Raw genomic sequence first — 26,872 nt, forward strand, 5'->3', positions numbered from 1 at the left:
CTTTTTTACACTTTTTGGAAAACTCAGTGAGGGCAAGGTTACAAGAAACTTTGGGATGCCCAGGCCCAGTGGTATATTTCCTTTTGCTCACATCTGCCAGGGCAGTGCCCTGCTGTGGAGGCTGTTTAGACACCGATTTAACTCTTTGCATTAGTCCGTCTTTTGCTCACGGTATTGGAATGCCCGGGATAATATGCTTTTTGAAAGGAAACTAAAGGAGTAATTTATCTCCTTTATGTGTGCTAAGCAGAGCAGGAGGTAGAGGCTAGCATGGATTCACAGCAAGCCATAGAACAGTGATTAGTAACAGCTGACAGCCCTGGACCAAGGCTCTTTCTCTTGGGTCGCCTCATTGTAATTCCTGAGTACAAAGGGCTTACTGTCCCGCGGCCAAGAAGCAGAAACGCAGGCGCATGGAGAAGAACAGCACAACATTTTCCAGTAAGAAAACGCAGTTGATACCTGCTCGGTGGAGACTTAAAAAGACCATCCTTTTGTGAACGTAAACCAACATCCCCTTCTATATGGGTGATTTGCCCTCACCACATTGGAAGTTTAACCCAGCCCATTCACAATTTTTAAAAAACCCCTCGTCGAAGCAGAAAAAAATATATATTTACTATCAAAAGTCATTTGCTTCTAGGAAAGGACTCCCAGTTGATGATTCTGTTGCATCTCCTAATGTTAAAAAAATCTTGACGTAACACAGTGAATTACTTAGGTTTAATGAGAGGAAGGTTCATCATCAACGTCTTTCTTAAACCAGCCAAACAAGGTTGCTCTCTCAGGATGCAGGGTGATTAGGCAGCAAAATTAATATCCTAATAAATAGCACTATCCCTGAAGCGAATTCTCGATGCATGAAAACAATAGGGAGTTGTATCTGCTCAAAAGGCTGTTACATTAATTTGAGCTCTCCCACAGCAAGCTCCCCAGCCAGATCCACAGCAGGGTATATGGATTTATATGACCAAATCACTTAAAAATAGCATGTATTTCACTAAATGCTTCATATACATCTCGGGCCCTTTGACACTGCCAGATAATCTAGGTTATCAAAGCAGAAAATCTTCATTATCTGATTTGAATTGAATTATCTTAGGTCCCTTCCACACAGCTGTATACAATCCACATTGAACGGGATTATATGGAAGTGTGGACTCAGATAATCCAGTTCAAAGAAAACATTGAGGATTATCTGCCTTGATCTTCTGGGTTATATGGCTATGTGGCTGTGTGGAAGTGGAATTTATACAGCTATGTGAAAGGTGCCATAAAGGTCAACAAGCTTAAAGCAGGCTTGTTGTTTCTTTTGTGTGTCTTCAAGTCATTTCCAACCTATGACATAAGATTTTCATAAGGTTTTCTTAACAATACAGTGTTCCCTCACTGCTTCGCGGTTCGCTTTATGCAAACTCACCATATCGCGGGTTTTTCCTCCCCCCCCCGAGCCGCGGGGGGAGGAAGGAGGAGGAAGAGGAGGAGGGGAGGGGGAGCCAGGCACTCCTCCTCACCATCTCTGTTGCTCCCCGCTCCGTCCTCAGAGGCCTCAGCCCAGCCTGGCAGTGCCATCAATGTATTTGTTCAGAAGGCGTTTGCCATTGACTTCCTCTGAGGGCCCTTTCACACAGCTGTATAAAATCCAGTCTGGCAGTGTGGACTCAGATAATCCAGTTCAAAGCAGATATTGTGGATTATCTGCCTTGATATTCTGGGTTATATGCTCTGTCTGGCAGAATGAACAACAGTATTCTTAGGTGTCTCAGTGGCTGGTATATCCATTTCCCTCTCAATGATTCTGTTGGATGTATTTCTTACCACATCACATCTGATTTTATTACATTTTTGTCTGATGACTTCCTGCCTTTGGTCTATGCAGCTTTGAGAAAAAGCAGTATCTCAAGACACATTTGCCATTGATGTCAAGTTTGCCCTTGATTTTTTTTTGTCGTGTCAGGAGCGACTTGAGAAACTGCAAGTTGCTTCTGGTGTGAGAGAATTGGCCGTCTGCGAGGATGTTGCCCAGGGGACGCCCGGATGATTTGATGTTTTTATCATCCTTGTGGGAGGCTTCTCTCATGTCCCCACATGAGGAGCTGGAGTTGATAGAGGGAGCTCATCCGCCTCTCTCCGGATTTGAACCTGCGACCTGTCGGTCTTCAGTCCTGCCGGCACAGGGGTTTAACCCACTGCGCCACCGGGGGGCTCCTGAATTTTGCTGAAGCATCCTTTTACCTCCTTTTCAAGGTCTGAAAGTGGGTAGAAACACTTGGACACACAGGACATTCCATAGATATATAAACCCCATTTTCTTAGTTTCCAACAGACCTCACAACCTCTGAGAATGCCTGCCATAGATGTAGGCGAAATGTCAGTAGAGAATGCTTCTGGAACATGGCCATACAACCCAAAAAACTTACAGCAACACAATGATCCTGCCCATGAAAGCCTTCGACAACACTTGGAGGACTAATTCAGCTCAGTCCTAAAACAGCTCTTCCACAATGTTGTACTTTCTACCAGATTTAGGAAATACCTTTTCTTCCTCTGGAGGGTGATGGCAATGTTTACAAAGGGGAGAAAGAATGAAAACCTGCAAGTCAGCATTCCCCTGAAATATAATCCATGGAGCTCTTTCCTTGTAGTTTCCGGCCAGGGGTCAGTGTGTCATATAAAAACCAGATTTCAGGCACTGCTCTCTGACCTTTGGAAAAGAAGATCACGGCCTCACTCAGCCGTCTTGCATGTAACTAGAGAGCAAGTTTAAGAATAATCTGAAAAATGTTTCTGAGACACACATTCAGGCCCAGTAGAGCTACGTGGCATTTGGAAGGTTCTATTATAATGATGACGATAAAAAGATGGCATTTGGAGCTTGTCTGGATGTTAAGATATTTTGGGGAGAACTTTCATTGTTGTCCACCACCGTCACAGACAGAGTTGGTGGAGAAAGCCTTTTCAGTGGCTGCTCCCAGGTTGGGGATCTCTCTTCCATTGAGGGTTCGGTGGCCTCCAATCTGTTTTCACCCCAACAGCAAGCCAAAACATATTAGACAGGCCTTTGGTGCTTAAATTATAAAGCAGAAGGATATTTGGAGGGTGGTGTGCTGTGGTTTTATATTTATTTGTATCTTAAATGCATTGGAACTGTTTTAATGATATCCTTTAAAAATAGAATCCACTGTTTTTTAAAAACTTCTGTAAATACGATTTTACCTGGACTTTCTTTGTAAACTCCTTTGAGTCCCTTGCCAGATGAACGGCGAAAGACAGCATTGGGTAGTGGTTTCATTTGGACTTTGAAGACTATGGTTCAAATCCCTGCTCAGGCATAGAAATCCACTGGGTGACCTTGGGCAAGTCATACTTTTCTAGGAAGATTCTCAAGGTGGAAGCACCACTTTCAAAAATCTGTATATATATTTATATTGTCATATACAGTGTTCCCTCGCTACTTCGCATTTCACTTTTAGTAGACTTGCTGCGGGTTTTTGAAAATATTAATAAAAATATAAAATATGAAATATTTACGTTGAAATATTTACTTCCAGGGACCCTGGAAGTGTGGCGGCCTGAGGCACGGCGGGGAAGACCTGCCTGCATAGCTCCGGAGGCTCTGCGGAGGCCAGGGAGGCAGGCAGGTGCCCTTGGGATGAGCTGGGAGATGGGTAAGAAAAAAGTAAAATAATGTAATAATAATAATAATAACAACTTTATATATATTCTGCTCCAAAGGGACTCAGGGCGGATTCCAAACATAAAAGGCAAACATTCAATACCCGAATACAGCAACAACACATCCATACTAACAAAATTTATACAACCCAACATATAAATACAAATTATGTATAAATATTAAAATTAATATGGTGTCCCATGGAGCCCCCAATGGCGCAGTGGGTTAAACCCCTGTGCCGGCAGGACTGAAGACCAACAGGTCGCAGGTTCGAATGCAGGGAGAGGCAGATGAGCTCCCTCTATCAGCTCCAGCTCCTCATACGGGGACATGAGAGAAGCCTCCTACAAGGATGATAAAACATCAAATCATCCGGGCGTCCCCTGGGCAACGTCCTTGCAGATGGCCAATTCTTCACTTCACTTCACGTCACTTTATTTCTTAATTAGTCGCACTCCACCAAGGTGCTCTGAGCAACTTACAATTTAAAATAGCATTTCCATCTCACACCAGAAGCGACTTGCAGTTTCTCAAGTTGCTCCTGACATGACAAAAAAAAATGGTGTCCCTACTTCTCGGATTTTAATTTATCATGGGTGGTCCTGGAATGGAACCCCCACGATAAGTGAGGGAAAACTGTAGTCCCATGCAAAAATATAAGTTGATAGGTACCACCTCGGCAGGAAGGTAAACGGCATTCCATGCACTCTTGTCAGCCACATGACCTAGGATGTGCCTATGGATATCGGCTTAGAAATTGAGATGAACACCAAACCCAGAGGCAGAGATGAACGGAAAGCCTTTACCTTTATCTGTGTGTATCTGTGCTTCATTGTTTCAAGACAGTGAATGTTTACCTTGTGTCTGTGTATGCTAGAAGAGGTAGAGCGGAATACAAATAAAGTATTGTTTATTTATTTATTTATTTGCTTTATTTCTATACCGCGTTTCTCAACCTAATTAGGCGACTCAATGCGTTTTTTGTTGTTGTTGTTGTTGTTATTATTATTATTATTATTATTATTACTATTACTGTTATTGCCACCATAAAGCCTCTCCTCGTGTCCTCCTGGTGCGAGAAAATTGCACCTGGGAAGACCAATGGGGGGGCGGGGGGGTACCAGGAGAGATTTTTCCAGGAGGATGTGGGGAAGAGACTTTATGGCACCAAGGGTCTTTTAAAGTAAGTTTTACAGGGGAAATGGGGGGCTTTGAAGTGGCATTATGCCATCCTGATTTCAATCGGGATGGCATGCAGCCATCCCCCACTCCCAGGAAAACACAGGATTTGGGTAGGTGGGTGTAGACTAGAACCCACGCCAAAGTGCCTTCAATTAACTGGAACTCAAACAACTGGAATTCGCAAAAACCCAGATAAATAATCCTTTAAATTAAAAAAAGCATAAATGTTACATTAAATCAAGTATATCACTCCCCAGAGCCAGAGATGAGCACCACCCCTCAGAGCTGGAAGGGGAAGCCTTTACGTTTTGTTGTTTGTAGGCAATGAACGTTTGCCTTTGTGTTTATGGATGCTGGAATTCTCCCAGAGGGGACTCAGGGCAGAATAAAAAGAGAGTATTATTATTAAGTATTATTATTATTTGTCTTATCAGGTCCAACTCCTCATGCGGAGACATGAGAGAAGCCTCTCATAGGGATGGTCAAAACATCAAAACATCCAGGCATCCCCTGGGCAACATCCTTGCAGACGGCCAATTCTCTCACACCAGAAGTGACTTGCAGTTTCTCAAGTTGCTCCTGACATGACCAAAAATAGGTTAGGTCTATTTTAATAGTTCCTCTCAAGCATCCAGAAATGTTTATCCAGCATCAACCAATTCCCATGGGTGCAGATTAACTGAGAGCCTACTTTATACTATAACTAACAGCTTTCTATAAGCAGCAGCAAATATATACCCCAAAACCTCTTGTAACTGGCATGAACGTATGCCTGAATCAAACTTATTTAGCTCAAGAAAAAAATATTCAAATATTCACACCCATTTTTGCCTCTGGTTTGGGGATGGAACAGATAGTTCTCCTAAAAAAATGTCGTTTGGGTTCAACTGTTGCCAGCTACTGACTCACAATGTAGATCACAACCTAAGCCAATTAAGGTGAAAGGTTTGGGCAATATCTGAATGAGTCATCTTTGGTTTTTCACCAAAAAATCTGATCATGTCATCACACATTAATCTGTATTAAGTAGCTTATAACTAAAACTAAAGAACATAAATCTAGATCAACTTCCTGCAACCTAGTGCTGTTCTAATCTGCTGGACTACAGGTTCTGTGATCCACAGCCATCACGTCACATGCTAGATGGGCATTATAGTCCAACAATGTTCTATCATTCCGAGAAAAGCAACCTGAAGAAATAGTCTCCCCATGGATAATGTGTCATCATTATTCCCGAGACTTGTGATTTTAATAGCAGAACTATTCATTACATTTCTAAATCATGATTTTATATAAGTGACACCATTATTTTAAGCTCTTTTATGACATTATGATGTTACTTCAGTTTCTCATTTTGTCTTGGTGTTTCAGTTTAATGGTTCTTAAACCATCAGGACAATGAGGTAGTTAAGATGAACCACTTTAAAGCACTCTCTCTGCTTTTTTTACACGGCCGAAAAGGATTTTTATTTCCTCTGAGGCCAAGATTATAGACTCCAGTTACTTCTAAATCTATGGTTCCCAAACTTTTTTTGACCAGGGACCACTTTGACCAGGGGCCACTCCCCAACATTAGTACCAAAAGGGTTACAAAACAGTTTTTGGTGAACGTTAGATTTGGTTTGGTTATTTGGGATGCTGATTCAGAAAATTGCATTGGACAGGCCACATCAGCTCTAGTTTCTGATGCAGAACATATGCCATCAAGTAGTCGCCATCTGCTCGCTCACAGAAAACCATATTTATTAATCTAGAACTGATGTGGTCTATCCAATGCAATTTTCTGAATCAGCACCCCAAATAACCCCAGGAACAGGCCTAAAAACAAAGACACCAAGGAAAAAAAATGTTTTGGTTGGGTTTTGTTATTATGTGTAGTAGTGATGTGTATTATGTGTAGCAGACCATATTTTAGTTCTCAGGCCACTTATCCTTGTGAAGATTTGAAAAAGAACATGATATGGTGGGTTAACTGGATAGAGATGTGTCAGCAGCCTGAGGTTCTGATTGGCTGCTGCCTCTGGCTGGCTGCTGAGACCAATGGTTCTAACTGTCATTCTGCCATTTTCTCTCCTTTGGACAGTGAAGAGAAAGTGCTGGCTGCCAACTATCTTAAAGACTGATCATTTCAAGACCTAAGGCTTATTTTAAAGACTATTTAAAAGAACTATTTTATTCCTCTGATCTCTGCTTGTATTCAAAGAGATCGATGTATATATTGTAACCATGTTTGAAACTTTGAAGTAAAGATACTACTTGTTTCACAAGCCTGCGTGACATTTTGTTATACAGTAGGATATATCTTGGTTTAAATACTGTGGTAAAGCTTCTGCTTATTCTGCTTATTCACATTTACCAACCCTCACAATCATGCACCTATAGAGTGCTATGATCCCACCTTAGCTGCCATGGCACTTGAGCTCTCTGGATGAGAACATGCCAAGCAAGCCTCACCACCAATATTGAATATTTCCTCCAATGTTCCAATTATTGGAATTGATGAGTGGCTATGCCTATACCATTTTGTTCCTGTAAAAAAAAAAATTGGAGATCCACGTGGCATTTTCCTCATCCCAAATATTTCCTGGGAACTTCTGGCATTGCCAAGGACTCTACAATCCTATTTCCAGGTCAAATGAATTTAGAAGTTTTCAAAATGAAACTTAGTGTCCTCACACGCAGTCATATAACTCAGAATATCAAGGCAGAAAATCTCACAATATCTGCTTTGAACTGGGTTATCTGAGTCTACACTGCAATATATTCCAGTTCAAAGCAGATAATGTGGGATTTTATTCAGCTGTGTGGAAGGGGCCCTAGCTGTCTGTTTGTATTATACTGAAGCTTCCTAAGATGGTCATCACCAATGAACGTGGTAATTGTTTCCAGAACACAAATACAATAGAGATCAAGTGAAGGGATGAGGAAAGTTTTCACCAAAAAAAGAAAAAAGAAAAAAAGATCCTAATATTTAGCATAATATTGCTAAAGCATCTTAATACTCCTGAGTGCAATTTATTTATTTATTTATTTATCTATTTATTTATTTATTTATTTAATTTACCGTATTTTTTATCCCACCCTTTTCAGCCTGAAGGCAACTTAGGTTGACGTACAGATTGGCAATAATTAAATGCCACAGCATATATACATACATATAAATTAAAAACAGTTAAATTACATAATAAAAATCCGTATAAACCACTTAAAACTATATAATCAATATCTACCAGTTCAACTCCTTATCCAACTGCATCATCTAAGCTGTTCCGTGTTCATTATTCCATCATACTATGTTTCTATGAGCTCCCTGCAAATAACTTGCTCCTATTTTTATCTCATTAAGAGTTTTTAACCATTTTATCCTGTACATGTGGCCCGCCCACTGCTACTTCGATTGTGTTTATTGTAATGTTATTTTGTTAGGAGAACATATAGTAGAGATAAGGAAGAGGAATCGAGGATATTCCAAGAACGAGTTTGGATGGAAATCTGGGAATAGGCAGGTTAAATCAAAACACAAAGAACTGGGAACTCTTATATTTCCAGAGGCATATTTTTTCCTTCCTGGATAAGTTCTGACTTTTTCCCTTGACATTCATCTTTTCATAAACTTCTGCCACATTCCTACTTAATCACATTTTTCTAGGCTACGACCGCATACGTGCTGCATCTTGCCATTTCAAGGGTGTTGCTTCAGCACTGTGATACCCTGGGTTGCGTTTTTCAGTTGCCGCTTCTCTTGAATTATCAATATCATGCTAGTTTAAGCAAATTAATATCACAGTTTGAAAGTTAGATATTTAAAATAAAAATATCAACATAGTTACTTAAATATTAACTTAAATGCTACATTACATGAGTCAACAATAATTGGGCAATACATGTACTGGTAATACTTTGGCAATGCCTTACTAGTATTAGTGTATAATAACAATGTTGAATTCATGGCTATTGTGTTGACATCAGTCATTACTTCATCATTAATACAAATATAGGTGTTGTTTTAGGTAGTGTTTTAAAGCCCTGGCTCATACTAGTCTATTTGAACAACCAAGTAAAAAGTAAAGGTAAAGGTTTTCGTCTGACATCAAGTCCAGTCATGTCCGACTCTGGGAGTTGGTGCTCATCTCCATTTCTAAGCCAAAGAGCTGGCGCTGTCCATAGACACCTCCAAGGTCATGTAGCTGGCATGACTGCATGGAGTGCTGTTTCCACCAAGGTGGTACCTATTGATCTACTCACATTTGCATGTTTTTGAACTGCTAGATTGGCAGAAGCTGGAGCTAACAGCGGGAGCTCATGCTGCTCCCTGGATTCAAACCTACAACCTTTCGGTCTGCAAGTTCAGCATCTCAGCACATTAACCCACTGCGCTACCGGGGGCTCCAACAACGAAGTCATTATTACTACTCTGATAGATAACTGATATTGAAAGATACATCTACAGTGTGTAATTAATGCAGTTTGACAGCACTTTAGATGTCCTGGTTCAGTGCTATGGAATCCTGAGATTTGTAGTTCAATAAAGAATGATTAGGACCCACGGTAGTGCAGCGGGTTAAACTGCTGAGCTGCTGAATTTGCTCACCAAAAGGTTGGTGCCAGTTTGAATCTGGGGAGTGAGGTGAGCTCCTGTTGTTAGCCCCAGCATCCCCCAACCTAGCAGTTCAAAAACATGCAAGGTATCTGAATGCAGACAGGAGTGAGAATTAAAGAAGGACAGAGGAAGAAGTGATGTTTGTACCTGTTACTAAGCTGGACACAATGAGCGGCAAAACCAACATCTGTAGCATTCTCATTAAAAGTTCACCAGGAAAGGAAAAGTACTTCACTTCTCGATAGCTGAAGTTGTATGACCGGAGACCAAATCCAAGGATAACACCTGGGGAGAAAGAAAAAAAGCATGAGAAGACATTGTAAAGCAAAACCTGTGTATCTACAGAGACTCTGTTACTATAACGGAACAGAGGGCTTACTGAACTAAACAAAAATACATGTATCAATTGTATAATAATTAAACAGTCATGACTTTTCAGTAAATACTTGTAGGAGTTGTAGGTTGTGCCCAGGTAAAGATTCACATTCTGTTTTGCATCATCTTAGTTACGCCTAGAAGTACAGTTCCTAAGCTTTCCTGGAGGGAGAGGGAATAACCATTAAAGTGGTTTATAGAGCTGCAGTGGCGCAATGTATTAAACCCTTATGCTGGCTGGACTGCTGACGTGAAGGTCGGTGGTTCGAATCTGTGAGATGGGGTGAGCTCCCATCTGTCAGCTCCAGCTTCCATGTGGGGACATGAGAGAAGCCTCCCAGGCATCCCTGGGCAATGTCCTTGCAGACGGCCTATTCTCTCACAGCAGAAGCAACTTGCAGTTTCCCAAGTGGCTTCTGACATGAAAAAAAAGTTTATCTATAGTGCAGACACGCTCTCAATTCACTTGAATGGGGCTTGCCACAACAAGAAATCCTCACATCGACTTCTGCTTCCTTGTGTTAACTTGATTTGCACTTCAATAGTCCATCATTGAGGGCCAGTGCGCATGAGTGCCCTGCTTATGGAAGCATAGATTTCTTCTTTCGGCCTGTCTATGGTAGCTTTGCCTTCCCATGGTAAATGGGTCATTTGGCTTGTTCACACTGAAGCGACCTTGACTTGCTGCACATCAATGTGGCTGCCACAAGCAGGGTGGTCCTGTTCACCACTTTGGAGAGAACCCAAGGTCATGGTCTAGGCCAAATGTACATCCTCCTCGAGTTTTCTCAAATCAGGGGAAATAGCTAGTGAAAAAAGCAATCCCACTTTCAACCTGGGAGGCTGCGCACCACCACCGCATGCTGACTGGCAACACAATCCTTTGCAAAACTAATTTCAAAGCAAAGTTTAGAAAGGTACAACTTCACAACCTCTGAGGATGCTTGCCACAGATGCAGGTGAAATGTCAGGAGAGAATGCTTCTAGAACATGGCCATACAACCTAAAAAATGTACAACAACCCAGTGATTCCGGCCATGAAAGCCTTCAACAATACTTTAGAAAGTTGCTTTTAAAAATTAATAAATTGCCATTAACTCATTAAAGTGTTTGACACTTCTATTGGTAATTCTTTGTTGTGCACCTGCAGCCCATCTCTGACATAAGGTAACCCTATCAGATTTTATTCAGAGGGAGTTTGCCTTTGCCTTCTTCTTTGGCTGAGAGAATGATAGAATCATAGAGTTGGAAGAGACCTCATGGGCATCTAGTCCATTCTGCCAAGAAGCAGAAAAATCATATTCAAAGCACCCCTGACAGATGGCCATCCAGCCTGCTTAAAAGCCTCCAAAGAAGGAGCCTCCATCACACTCCGGGGCAGAGAGTTCCACTGCTGAACAGCTCTCACAGTCAGGAAGTTCTTCCTAATATTCAGGTGGAATCTCCTTTCCTGTAGTTTGGAGCCAGTGTTTCTCATCCTAGTTTCCAGGGCAGCAGAAAACAAGCCTACTGCCTCCTCCCTATGACTTCCCCTCACATATTTATACATGGCCATAATGACTCCTCTCAGCCTTCCCTTCTTCAGGGTAAACATGCCCAGCTCTTTAAGCTGCTCCTCATAGGGCTTGTTCTCCAGACCCTTAATCTTTTTAGTTGCCCTCCTCTGGTCACATTCCAGCTTGTCAACATCTCTTTTCAATTGCAGTGTCCAGAATTGGAAACAGGATTCCAGGTGTGGTCTGACTAAGGCAGAATAGAGGGGTAGCATGACTTCCCTGGGTCTAGACACTAGACTCCTATTGATGCAAGCCAGAATCCCATTGGCATTTTTTGCTGCCGCATCACATTGTTGGCTCAAGTTTAACTTGTTGTCCACAACGACTCCAAGATCTTTTTCACACGTCCTGCTCTCGAGCCAGGCATTCCCCATTCTGTATCTCTGCATTTCATTTTTTCTGCCTAAGTGGAGTATCTTGCATTTGTCCCTGTTGAACTTCATTTTGTTAGTTTTGGTCCATCTCTCTAATCTGTTAAGATCGTTTTGAAATCTGCTCCCGTCTTCTGGAGTATTGGCTATCCCTCCCAATTTGGTGTCATCTGCAAACTTGATGATCATGCCTTCTAACCCTTCATCTAAGTCGTTAATAAAGATGTTGAACAGAACCGAAGAGAACAGAATATGGCATAGCTAAAACCATCCAGTAGGTTTGTACAGCTTAGCACGAATTTGAACCTTAACATCCCAGTCCACTGCTCAAACCACTACACAATACTGGTTTTATTGTAACTCTTTACAATGTTTTCAAAAAAATAACTTGTATCGCTTGTGGCACTTGTTACTTTTTTCTTGCTTTTTTAGAAGGCAACTCCTTAGAATAATTTATAAAATCTCAATAGCCTTTAGTGTAATGACGTCTCCAAAAGCAGCTTTGAAAAAGTAATGAGAAACATTTCTCATACAACCATACAAAGATTTGACTCTCATTTCACTTTTTGTATCTTTATTACATTCTCATTATGGGGGGGGGGGGGGGAAGACAGACTCATTTCAGAACATTTGGTTACTGTTGCTTGTAATGTATTACTTTCAAACTTTGAAGAGATGTTCCATTGAGTTCAAGTAGGTTTATCTCAGATAAGTGGGAGACATTGTAGCCTAAGAGTTGGATGCAGTGGTATTATTCTACTGACTGACCTACTTCCCCCTCCCCCTTATACCTTTCTGACAAACTTTGTTATTATTCAGTGACTTCAGGTTTGTTTGTTTTTTGGTTGTGTCAGGAGCGACTTGAGAAATTGCAAGTCGCTTCTGGTGTGAGAGAATTGGCCGTCTGCAAGGACGTTGCCCAGGGGACGCCCGGATGATTTGATGTTTTTACCATCCTTGTGGGAGGCTTCTCTCATGTCCCCGTATAAGGAGCTGGAGCTGATAGAGGGAGCTTATCCGCCTCTCCCCGGATTTGAACCTGCAACCTGTCGATCTTCAGTCCTGCCGGCACAGGGGTTTAACCCACTGCGCCACCGGGGGCTCCTTCAGGTTATAAAGCAAAAGACTTTGAAACAGTTGAAAACCAACTTACTAATGTCCTGAAAGATCTCTCCATCTATTATAAAGGTAACCACCTGAAGCCTAACCCTGCCAAGACACAAATGGTTCTCAACCTTCCTATTGCCACGACCCCTTAATACAGTTCCTCATGTTATGGTGTCCCCCAACCATAAAATTATTTTTGTTGCTACTCTTATGAATCATAATGTTAATATGTTATATGCAAGATGTATTTTCATTCACTGGTTCAAATTTGGCACAAATACCCAATAGGCCCAAATTTGAATACTGGTGGGGTTGCAGGAGGATTGATTTTGTCATTTGGGAGTTGTCGTTGCTGGGATGTATCGTTAACCTACAATCAAAGAGCATTCTGAACTCCACCAATGACGGAATTGAACCAAACTTGGCACACAGAACTCCAATGACCAACAGCAAATACTGGAAGGGTTTGATGGGCATTGACCTTGAGTTTTGGAGTTGTAGTTCACCTACATCCAGAGAGCACTGTGGACTCAAACAATGATGGATCTGGACCAAACTTGGCATGGAATACTCAATATGCCCAATTGTGAACATTATTGGAGTTTGGGGGAAATAGACTTGACATTTGGGAGTTGTATTAGCTGGGATTTATAGTTCGCCTACAAAGAGCAGTCTGAAACCCACCAATGATAGAATTGGGCCAAACTTCCCACACAGAATCCCCATGACCAACAGAAAATACTGCATTTTCTGATGGTCTTTGGCAACCCCTCTGACACCCCCTCACAACCTGACCCCCAAGTTGAGAAATGCTGATCTACATAATCGTGAAGCCAACAGAAAACTTAAAGTTATCTGGGAAGACCAAGAACTTGAACACTGTTCCAACCCTAAATATCTCGGTGTCACCTTAGACTGAACACTATCATTTAGGAAACACTGCGAACACCAAGCACAAAGTAGCTGCATGCAATAACGTGCTGCAGAAACTCACTATTAGCACATGGGATGCAGACCCAAAATTAATAAGAACATCAGCCCTGGCCTTGTCTTACTCAACTGCTAAGTATGCCTGCCCCATCTGGCACAAACCTTCTCAAGCAAAGCAGGTGAATATAGCACTAAATGAGACATGTAGAATAATCACAGGATGCTTTAAACCTATACCTGCTGATAGAGTTTATAAGCTAGCTGGCATCCCCCCCTCGATGTGTGACAGGAAGTTGATACCAAATTGCGGTTGAACACCATGAAAGCCACCCACTGTATGGCTATCAGCCTCCAGTAGACTCAGATCAAAGAAAGGTTTTATGAGAACCTCATTTCTAGAAGAATATTAGTATGCATTCTTGGAAATCTGTTCAAGTGCAGTGAGTAGCCATGTCCACAAGTCAGGTATGCTTTAGATTGTACCCCAATGTGGTATTGATGTGGAGTTCTCTCAAGAGAATCAGAGTTTGAATGATTTCATCATAAATTCTAATGTTCTCCTAATGTTCAAGAAATGGCCTGTGATTCACCTAAGGATACCAAATACTGTCAAATGTGGTGTTATCCTTGATCTTTTTTATTTTTGCTACAGCTCATTTGCATTGCATCTTTTTGATATCCATTTGGACATGCGCATTGAATCCCAAAATTTAGTTTGGAACAATAACTTTGACTACACCAAATTCAGGTTGCAAGCTATGGACTGAGTTCACCCCTTTAAAAGTTGTGCGAGTAAGTATGACTGATTCACCCCACAGAGTTGCCATTTAATTCCACTCTAAAGACAAAATGCGGAAGGATGCTGAAGGTATTTAAATTAGGCTCCATCAGGTGCTCAGGTGGTCTTCGGCTGGGTCTACATTGTCCTATATCCCAAGACCTGACTCCAGTTTATCTGCCTTGAATTAGATTACATGAGTCTATAACGCCTGATAATCTGGATAAGCAAATAACCTGGGATCAGATTCTGGGATATAGGGCAGTGTAGATCCAGCCTTAGATGGCACTAGCAAAGGCTAAACGTAACAACAGAAATAAAACTAGTTGATTCTTCATTTTTTAAAATCTGAAATCCATCTGGATTTCTTTGTCCTGCGATGATTAAAACTGTACCCCACAACCTCTGAGGATGCTTGCCATAGATGCAGGCAAAACGTCAGGAGAGAATGCCTCTAGAACAGGGGTCCTCAAACTTTTTAAACAGAGGGCCAGGTCACAGTCCCTCAAACTGTTGGAGGGCCAGGTTATAATTTGAAAAAAAAGCACGAATGAATTCCTATGCACACTACACATATCTTATTTGTAGTGCAAAAAACACTTAAGACAATACAATAATTAAAATGAAGAACAATTTTAACAAATATAAACTTATTAGTATTTCAATGGGAAGTGTGGGCCTGCTTTTGGCTGATGAAATAGGATTGTTGTTGTTGTGTGCTTTCAAGTCGATCTAGACTTAGGCTGACCCTGAGCGAGGGCCAGGTAAATGACCTTGGAGGGCCGCATCTGGCCCCCGGGCCTTAGTTTGAGGACCCCTGCTCTAAAACATGGCCATATAGCCCGAAAAAACCTACAACAACCCAGTGATTCCAGCCATGAAAGCCTTCGACTATATTCCTTTCCATCCAATATTTCACAGATGGAAAACAGGACACATGTGGCAAAGCAACACAGAACAATATAAATAATAAAAGAGAAAATGAAACATCACAATGAAATGTGCCAAGTAAAAATAATTAAAAAATTACAAATCGAAACATCTATTCTGGCCTGAGGATCATATGTGGGAGGAATAAATAATTTACACTTTCTGAAACAGTGGATGAGCTGAATTACAATTATCCTTTAATATTTGCACTTTTTGCAATAATCTGAAAAATTGTGCACATCTGGGAAAATATACATAAAATTGTGTGCTCAGATGAAAACAGCATATATTAGGGGAAGGTGCTTGTAAAATGTTTCTACTAAGAAAAGTATTGTTTAACAATGTATATAAATGCATGTGAAAATGTTCAGCAAAATCTTTACAAATATTCTTTGGTCTTTAAAAAAGAGATTCAGAAATAAGATCAAATTGTCCTTAAGAAAAAAATGCAAAGCGAAAAATTCAAACAATCCATTCCTATCGGCAACAATCCACTCAGGAAGAACTTTGCACCCTGCCAGACTAGGCCAGACAAGATGAGATCTGGAGCAATAAAAGTTTTCTCAATAAAAGTTTTAGGTTTCCAAATAATTTGTGACTCCTTCAATGGAACAAAGCTTTGTAAGAAATCCCCCAAAGCTGTTCTACAGGTTTTTCCCTGACCTTTCACATCTGTTTTTGTGGTGGAGGAAAGAGAAGCAAACGTTTAGAAAACAGAGAGGAGGACACATTTCCAAACAGCAACATAATCTCACGCCCCTGATTTTTTTCCTTGGAGAGCAATGCATTAAAACTTTTCAGGTTTTCAGTCTTAATATGAATCGGCAGCATGAGTGAAGACTAAAAATATACAGTTGAGCACAACCCAAAAAGGAAAACACTAACTTTTTGATTTTAAGTGATACTTGTTCATGCTAAATGGGAAGTTATTGAGCCAAAGTGGGTATTGAAATACAAGCCTATCATGTTACTACTATTATTATGTAAGAGCTTGTACTTGTTTTGATCACAGACCATGCAAAATGGTAACAAAAACTCATAAAAAACAGTGCCCCCTCAGTATCTGCCAGGGTTCGGTTCCAGGACCGCCTATGGATACCTAAATCCATGGATGCTCAAGTCACAACATATACAATGATGTAGTAAAATGGTGCTCCTCATACTCAAAGGAGTGCCAAGGAGAGCCTGAGCATCTGTGAAATGGAGGAAGGCCACAGGAGGAGGGCACACATTAGCATAGTGTTTGGTATGTGAAAACATAGTTTGGCTTTCAGGATTTGTAATTATTATTATTATTATTATTATTATTATTATTATTATTATTATAAGGTAAAGGTAAAGGTAGTCCCCTGACATTAAGTCCAGTCACGTCTGACTCTGGGGTGTGATGCTCATCTCCATTTCTAAACCAGACACCTCCAAGGTCATGTGGCCGGCATGACTGCATGGAGTGCCGTTACCTTCCCGCCGGAGCGGTACCTATTGATCTACTCACATTTACATGTTTTCGAACTGGTAGGCTGGCAGAAGCTAGGGCTGACAGCGGAAGCTCATGTCGCTCCCCGGAATCAAACCTGCGACCTTTCGATCAACAAGCTCAGCAGCTCTGAGCTTTAACCCACTGCGCCACCGATTATTATTATTATTATTATTATTATTATTATTATTATACTCTGCTTTATCTCTACCGAAGAAGACTCAAAGTGACTTAACATAAAAGCATTACCATTCTAAATATACAAATATGCAAACATTAATATAGGATTAAATATAAATAGTATTAAAAGATTTATTTTATTTATTTATTTAGTAGTTTTGTATACCGGTCTTCTCACCTCCATTCGAGGGACTCAGGCCGGTTTCCAACATCAATATTACAGACAGTCATTAAAACATCATATTCTAAATCACACTAAAACATTAAAATAGCAAAATACAATCATATAATTACAGTGGTCAGTCTTCATCAAACTCATTATTCGTCGTCATCCATCCATGTCACAGGATCATGGCTCATTCATCGAATGCCAATCCACAAAGCCAAGTCTTCACCTGTTTCCTGAACGTTAAGATAGAAGGGGCAGTTCTGATCTCCAGTGGGAGATCCAGAGTCGAGGGGCCACCACCGAGAAGGCCCTGTCTCTCGTCCCCACCAGCCCCGCCTGTGAGGCCGGTGGGATCGAGCAAGGCCCCTCCAGACGATCTTAGCAATCTTGATGGTTCATAGGGGAGGATACGTTTGGACAGGTAAATTGGGCCGGAGTCGTTTAGGACTTTCCAGTTAAAAACCATTAAAACTTATTCAAAGTTAAAAGTTTTGAGCTGTGGGTGCTTGAATCCATGGATGCAGAACCAGTGGATATAGAGAGTCAGCTGTAAATAATTAAAGAATGACGAAACTACGGAACTTTATAACCTAGCCAATGCTTAGTTAAGCACTTGAATAGATTGCACCATGTAAAATCTCATATCTAAATTAGTCTATAATATTGGAACATATGACTTGAACCCCAGTTTTGTGGGGAAAGTGGGATGTAAATAAATATAATTAACACCAAAACAAAAGTAATATCGTCATCATTTCGCCACAGCTTTGAGATGTGGGTATGGACCTTCTATCTCAAAATGTGGATGGTGTTAGAAACCAGTAACAAAAAGTGGTAGAATCACCAAGAGCAGTCCTGCCCTTTTCACCATTACACAATTTTAATTATGTGAGGAAAATAATTTTTGAATAACCTTCTAGTAAGGCAGCCAACCTTTTCTTATTGTGAGCACAAACTACAATTATGATGTATTTAGGAATGATGGGAGTGATGAGCTGAGTGGGGAATGTGAGAGTTGTGGTGCTACAACTACACAATACCAGAGCTGGGTGTTGTGATTAAGCATTGGGCTATGACTCTGGAGATCATGGGTCAAATTCCTGTTCAGCCATGAAAATCCATTGGTAGACCTTGCTTAAGTCAAAAACCTGGAACCTCAAACAGTGGCTGATACCAGATGAAAAACTCCCTCTTGGTCACACAGAAGATTGGGTGACTTGGAAGGCGCCAAACAGGCTGTGCTCTGGTATCACGAGATGCAGAGCTAACCTTAAGGAATGGTGCTACAAAGTGGAGTCCATGACATGCAAGTGCGGAGAAGAGCAAACCACAGACCACTTACTACAATGTGATCTGAGCCCTGCCACATGCACAATGGAGGACCTTCTAACAGCAATACCAGAGGCACTCCAAGGGGCCAGCTACTGGTCAAAGGACATTTAGCAAAATGCCAATTTTTTAACTTTGGGTTTTTAAATACATTATAACTTTACCCTCAATTAACTTCTGACACAATAAATAAATAAATAGCCTCAGAAAACCACCTTCTGGTCTTTCAAAGTTGGAAACAATTTGAAGGCACACAATGAAACTATTGGATGACATTCTCCATGACTCTTGCTTTATGTTTTTCTCTACCTGATCCACTATCTGCCCCATTTCATAACCACATCTTGTGTGTGTTTTACTTGGACATTGCAGTGACTTGTGACAAACTAGGCCAAACAATGTGAGCCACAAAAATAAGTGTTTAAAGGTTGAAATTGAGGGAAGAAAGTCCTCCCTACTTTTATCACAGTAGGAAGACATTTCTACAGTTTGGAGGTCATGATGAATTTTTGGTTGGGGTGGGTGGACAGGCAGGTAATTCGTATGGACACACATACACAACATCAGCATTGAATATTCATGGCCTTGACTTTGAGATAACCAGTACAATCCTAAAGGGTATGTGAAAATTTACAGGTCAGGGCAGGACCCATTCCAAGAAGTGACATGAACAGCTTCATCAATTTAACATGAAAAGATGATTAAAAGAAAAAGATGCGGAAGCATTTGCAAGGATGGATCTCTGTATGGATTTCCTGAAGTAAAACTGAAGGTTCTCCAATGATGTCTAAAGAATCAAGGTAAAATGTTTGGAAGTAGATGAGAGAAAAACCCTAGGACACCATGTACAGTGTGCTGGGTGTGTTAAAATTAATGATAAAAAGTTCCAATGTTTCTTTCATATACATTTAAATAAACAATGGAAGGGAAGTACATGCTGTGCAAGAAGGTAACTGCAGGTTTTCTAATAAAAATCCTCATATGCATCTTTTTGAATGTAATGTTCACATTGATTCATGTGTGCTCACCTTTGTCTTAATCAAATAATTTAAAATAAAATAATAGTTGTAATATGTGTAGACTGTTGGGATATTTATTTAGGTTTTTTATTTTAATAAACATAAGTCAAATTCAGAGGCAGAAACCATTTCAATTTCTGCTTAACTATCAAGCAAAAAGTGGGATGTGATGGACGTGTAAAGAAGCTAAAAAATACTGGAAAGAAATTCAATATATATGCAAAAAAAAATACTCATAATAAACATACCAACAAAGTCAAAGTATTTCCTGCTGACGATATTCAACATGGAGATAGACACCAACAAAGATATTCTCTTCAGCTACCTAGTTACGGTAGCAAGGATATTATATGCAAGAAGAAGGAGACTTAAAGAAATACCCTCAACAGATGAATTGTTGATAAAGATAATTTACATTATGAACATGGACACTTTAACATAACTTCTGAAAGATGATCATGGAAGGCCTAAAACAAGAACAGACTGGCAACTTTTCAAAGATCACATGAAACAAGAAAAGAAGAAAATGAAAATATAAAATTGTTGACCTGGACATAAGTAATGACTGCTCTAGAACGTAAATAGAATCAATGGAGGAAGCATTACCTATTTTATTAGCTTTATATTTTAGATCAATGAAGTATATAACCTCTCAATAAAATATTTTTTAAAAAAGCAAAAAGTGGGTGATAGAAATAATATCATACGAAAGCTGACTGGCACAACTGGAGGATCACAACCAGACACAGTGAAGACATCTTCCCTTGTGCTTTGCTACTCTACTGCTGAATACGCACGCTCAGTGTTGAACACATCTCACCACATTAAAACAGTGGACGTGACTCTTAAAGAGGCATGCCACATTATCACAGGATGTCTATGCCCCACATCATTGGAGAAATTACATTGTTTAGCTGGTTTTGCACCACCTGTTATCTGTCGGGAAGTAGCAGCAAATAACAAAAGGACCAGTGATATATTTGGCCCGTCATCTGTTTGGATATTAGCCAGCATGCCAACACCTTAAATCAAGAAATACCTTTCTAAGATCTGCATAGATACTAGCAGGAACACACCAGCAAGTGAAAGTCCAAAAGTGGCAGGCTAAAACCTGGAACCTCAATCCATAGCTGAAACTGAATTAGAGACTCCTTCTTGGGCACACAGAAGACTGGGCAACTTGGAAGGCACTGATCAGACTGTGCTCTAGCACCACGAGATGCAGAGCCAATCTTAAGAAATGGGGCCACAAATTGGAGTCCACGACATGTGAATGTGGAAAGGAGCCAACCACAGGCCACCTATTACAATGCAGTCTGAGTCCTGCCACATGCACATGCACTTCTTATAGCAACACCATAGGCACTCCAAGTGGTCAGCTAACGGTCAAAGGACATTTAGTATAATGCCAAGTTTTTAACTTTGTTTGCATTTTAAATACATTACAACTGTACCCTCATGATAAATAAATAAATAGAGGTAGAAACATTCTGCAGTCAAGTACTGCATTGGCACCACATAGGATGCGTGATACCATTTGTGCCAGATTTAATATATTAGTACCACAAGACCTCAGTAACCATGGAACCCATATCTGCAACTTCACTTAACTGCACCTGAGGGAAAATGGCCTCCTTGGAACTCCAGATGATTGGAAATTACAACAAAGTTGCATTGGATGACATAGTACAATTATAGAGAGGAAACCTCTTTAGGAATCTTTAGGTACTTCATGGTATGCTGGGAGTAGAAGTCTTGTAATTCAATTGTGTTTAGTCATATCATGTTTTCAGGTAACCATGGTCTAGCTAGGAACACATCCCTCATGCATACAAGGGTCTTACTCTATTGGGATTTAAAGTTCAGCTGTACATCTAATTAAACTCAGAAGTGGGTATGTGTGCATGAAGGGGTGGAGGGTGGGGAAATAGAAACATTTGTTCTGAGATCTTAGGTTATGATGAATTGAAAGAGAAGACAAAGGTGTGCTTTCTGAATTTAAATACGGTCTTTAAATCATGCCTTTCTGCTATTAAAAACCAAAATATGAACCCATGGCAATGATGGTAGAACTAGTCAGGCTAGCATTTAAGCATGGAAAAACTTAGCAATGTACATAGTGCATAGCACTGTTTTGCTCCATGCATCACACGTGTTTATATACTCCCCTATCCTATTGTGGTGATATTTGCTTGTTGATCTCGAGTTAAACAAACCTTTTTTCTGTTTCTTTATGATAGTTTTGGGATAATAATTCTTAAAGAAGTCCATATCATATGCTTACAGGATAGATCATGTCCAGAGACAAGGATGAGAGACTCCCCTTAAAGCAGAAAATGTAGACTCAGAATGAGATTCAAGACAGGTAATGGTAAATGGGGAAGGGAGAGGCTTCAAAAGAGGCATTCAGTTCGCTAGTAGCCAATACACCAATATGGTCCTTGTCCACAGACCCAGTGGACTTGCTGAATCTCTGGTCAAGATCCAACAATTATCCTGGCAGGGCACGATTCTTTGCCAGTATAACTTAGCCAAGATTCAGGAGACAATGCTTCTTTCCTCTTTTGGTGGGGACACAATGGCAGCCAGAGGTTTCCAGGTGGACCTCTGACAAACAGTGATTGGCTACACGGTACTGTCAAAGAGGTGCCCAGCACCCTGGGCAGGAGAAAAACCAGCCACTAAATTGAGTGCAAGGGCAGAAGTTGCTCTTTTGTCACCTGTATGCAATTGCCATTGGATGGATCCCAGGCACATTCCTCATAACCTGTAAGGGTCTAGAAGGGGGAAGACTGAATCTTATGCATAGTGTGGGGTGTGGTAGTGTCAAAAACATTCCACAAAGATGCACAAGATGCCTCCTTCCAAAGATCCTTAAAGGCCTTACTTTGGCATAACTGGTGATTATACCAACATAATCCATGGATAGGAGATATATATATATATATATATATATATATATATATATATATATATATATATAAAATCTTCACTAAGGACCTCATCACATAAAGTCACTTATCATAGGCAACAGCAGGGGGATTCATCAGGCAAATCTGGCAGTCAGCGGGGGAATCCATCACCACTCACCCCACATCGTTGCCTTCTGTATCCAATGGAAAAAATCATCATGGCCCGGCTTCCCTCCATGCTTGCCCCATTGTAGACAACAAGAACACTAGAAGTCTCCCACCTTCAAAAGTCACTTTGAATACTTGCTACATTATGTCTAGCTATTGGAAAATACAGGAGCTGGGTACACCTCTGCTTAGTCACTTAAAAGGTGGGTTGGGAGTCACAGAGATTCATGGGAGACATACCTCTCCCAAGAAGGATCTCAACACGTTACTTTTGGAAGTCATGGAAAACATTGAAAGACTTGTAAATAAATGGAGAAGAAATACACATGCATGTGATGCTATATCAGCATACCTTGTGGAGAAATATGAATTGTTTTTCCATTAAAATAAATTTTCCAAAAAGAGTGCTTTATATACAGAGCAGACAAGAGCCCGTAATTGGATGAAATACATGCAGGGTAGATATATTATGTTGGAATGCGACAGCAGTAATATCAAGTAATGGAACCAGCAATGAATGGATTACTTTAGGGCTACCAAGAATAAATAACATATCATCCTGAAGTTAAAGTATTGCTGGGGTCCTGCCTATTGGTGGTTTGTAAAGGTCTGCAAAGTGTAGCTAGATGTTTTCCCTTTCCTCACATGCCTGGTCTACCAATTTTCTGGATGGCTACACACTCACATGGTCATCCAGTGACCAGAGGAGGAGAATAGGGGAGGCCATTCTCCAGGACATCTGGAAAAGTCTCAGGAAGTTGCATAGCCAGCCACTTCCTTGCTACTCTTCAATACCTACTCCTCTGGCCAATGCAGGATCATGTATGAGGATGTGTGAGATCGGCCTGACAACAGGGAGATAGTTTAGGGAGGAAGTCATAGCAGATGGAGGGACTGAATACTTCAATCCACCAAGACCTCAAAAGTTACATTTCACTTATGCTTGCACACATCATTAATAAAATGCCAGTGTATTGGAAAAGAAAAGGTAGAATTTGGCCTTCAGACATCAAGTCGTCTTCAGCAACGGGGAATGAAATGACTAAAGCAATACTCAAGTATTCACTTCTGCTTCAATGCTTATGAAATTCCTGGCTAGAATCCTACATGTTCGAGTTTAGAATAAGAGTTCTTCATGCAGAATTTGGCTATGGCATCCTTGCAATAAACTTCAGCACTTACAGTTGTGTAATGTAGTACCCTCTCAATGCCATTCTGTTGCTAGTATTGCAGAAATCAGGGAAACACCAGGCTACATTTCTATACAGATGATGATGATTGTGATGATAATGATGATGAGTATTATTATCGTTCACTGAGATCTGCTAAGGTCCTCCTGAGATCTCAATGGATTATGACATTGGTCTGTGTCTGGCACTGAGAATGAAATTTGATGACTATCTGATCCTCCCACCTCCCCACCAGCCATGGAAGATTAGCACAAGAGGGAGTCTGGAAAAGGGAGCTTTGATGGGGGAGAGGGAGGAAGTAAACAATGACACCCATACCAACAAAAATGTGCATACAATTGATCTTCATTATCAATGGACTCTGTATCCATGGATCCTACCTTTTAAGACTTGCAAATATCCCTTCCCAAGAAATCTCAAAAGCAAACCTTGATCTTGCCATTTTTATATAAGAGACACGATTTTATTATGGTGTTGTCATAATTGGACTTGAGTATGCACCGTTTATGGTATACATAGGTGGTGGTGTTTCTGGAATCAAACCTCAACAGATATCAATGACCCACTGTATGCAAGTGTCAGATACTTGAATACTATACTTGGTGAAAAAAGGTAAAAGTTTCCTCTTGACATTAAGTCCGACTCTGAGGGGCGGGGGAGTGGTACTCATCTCCATTTCTAAGCCAAAGAGCCACCTCCAAGGTATGTGGCCAGCATGACTGCATGGAGTGCCATTACCTTCCTGAAGAAGCGGTACCTATTGATGTACTCACGTTTGCATGTTTTCAAACTGTTAGGTTGGCAGGAGCTGGGCCTAACAGCAGGAGCTCACCCCGCTCCCTGGATTCGTACTGCCAACCTTTTGGTCAGCAAATTCAGCAGCTCAGCAGTTTAACCCACTGCGCCACCAGGGGCCCCACTATACTTGGATATATCACTAATAGGATGTCATCCAATATATACTAAGTCTGAATTTCTGAACAAGGCTATATACTTCCATGCCTCTGGCAAAATTGATTGGCATCTTGTTAGGGATACAGGACTTCAAATCCCTGAAAAATCTAACCTAGGTTCTCATATATTTTTAAGTGTGTGCTGCTGTACCATGAAAAGAGCCACAAGAGAGCCTTTATGAGCTATTGAAAGAAGTCAAACATTTTGAAATTAAATAAGCAAATACTGATTATGAATTAAGGATATCTTTAACATTTTCTTTTATTCTTATTTTAAAACATCTGATCAGAAAGTGTGTTCAAAATAAATACATTTGATCTTAACTGACAGTGTCACCTTTTTAGATTTATTGGCAAGTCTGCTCAGAAGGACGCCCTTCAAAATTCACACTCAGGTAAAGTGCATAAGACTGCACTTTGTCCATCAACTAATTAATGTGACAAAACTCATAGTCCTACATATTACCAAATCATTATTTCACTGTACAATGAAATATAATTAGGAGCAATTCTATTCTGTTCTAGACACTTCTGACCTCTCTGAACCTCCCCAAAGGATTCAGCCAGAATACACGCAGGAGCAAGAAGCAAAGACAGTACAAGGGGGAGTGGCTTTGGGAAAGCAATGCAAGAATGAAAGAGGAGAATTCGTTTTTGTACATTGTCCAAAATGATGTCCCCCTTAGGCAGGGAAGTGTGTCAGCAATGTGTTATCTTAAGTTGAAATAATGCTGCTTCCTATCCAAAACAAGCTGAAACAGAGAAACGTGGTTTAAAAACTAACCAGGGAGCGTGATCTCACGACCTGTGGTGGATAATCTATTAAGATGTGGTCTGCTAAAGAAGAGAAGGAAGGAAGGATAAAGCTGCTGCAGAAAAATAACTCTAGCTCTCAGACCATTTCTTTTTTACATGTAAATCTTTGGAACAGCTACTCCTTGGATTACAACCCCCTATAATTCCATCTCCTATTTCCCTTCCATACAGCTCTAGGTAAAGGTAAAGGTTTCCATTGACATTAAGTCTAGTCATGTCCGACTTTAGAGAATTGTCCTCATCCCCATTTTTAAGCCGAACAGCCAACGTTGCCCATAGACACCTCCAAGGCTATGTGGCCAGCATGACTGCATGGAGCACTGTTACCTTCCCATCAGGGTGGTACCTATTGATCTACTCAAATTTGCATATTTTTGAACTGCTAGGTTGGCAGAAGCTGGGGCTAACAGCGGGAACTCACACCACTCTCCACATTCGAACCTCCTTTTGGTCAGCAAGATCAGCAGCTCAGTGCTTCAACCCACTGCACCACCGGGGGCTCCTTCCATATAGCCTTATAATTCAGAATATCAAGGCAGAAGGATCTCACATTATCTGAGTGTGGAGTCAGATAACCCAGTTCCAAGCAGATATTGTGGGATTTTCTGCCTTGATATTCTGGAATGTAGGGTTGTGTGGAAGGCCCCCGATCAGCTTGGGGATTCTGGGTGCTGCAGTTCAAAAACAACAACAACTTTCCTAAGCTCTCAGCCTACTTATCCCTTAAGGCAGTAGTTCTCAACCTGTGGGTCTCCAGATGTTTTGGCCCACAAATGCCAGAAATCCTAGCCAGTTTACCAGTTGTTAGAATTTCTGGGTGTTGAAGGCCAAAACATCTGGTGACCCACAGGTTGAGAACCACTGCAAGTGCATATGCCAAGATTAGTTTCCACTTTCACCTGGGTTGGGGTGCAAGATTCCTATGAAAGCAAACAAAAAAAAGCCCCACAATTATAGAAATGGCTAAAATGTTTGCCTGAGAGAACACTTTTCTAGGAATTTCTGAGCCTTCATGTACAACTCTGTGATCAATTTACATTGGAAACTGGACACAAAATGCTACTGAAAGAATGAGTAATTAATTAATATGGAAGTGTTCTCTTCAGAAATCTCTGATCCTTCCAGCAGGACTGGAGAAAGTTGACCATTGAGTC

General features: G+C 40.7%; 1 protein-coding gene across 1 annotated transcript in view; it reads right to left on the reverse strand.

The window, feature by feature from the left end:
* The window catches only part of SLC1A3 (solute carrier family 1 member 3), a 78,137-nt gene that overhangs the window by 29,417 nt on the left and 21,848 nt on the right, over window positions 1–26,872 (reverse strand). Inside the window, exon 3 of the mRNA XM_060761399.2 lies at window positions 9,606–9,743. Within this exon, the coding sequence (XP_060617382.2) occupies window positions 9,606–9,743 (138 nt within the window). The remainder of the gene's footprint in view (window positions 1–9,605; window positions 9,744–26,872) is intronic.

Source organism: Anolis sagrei, chromosome 2, assembly GCF_037176765.1.
Source record: "Anolis sagrei isolate rAnoSag1 chromosome 2, rAnoSag1.mat, whole genome shotgun sequence".
Lineage (NCBI taxonomy): Eukaryota > Metazoa > Chordata > Lepidosauria > Squamata > Dactyloidae > Anolis > Anolis sagrei.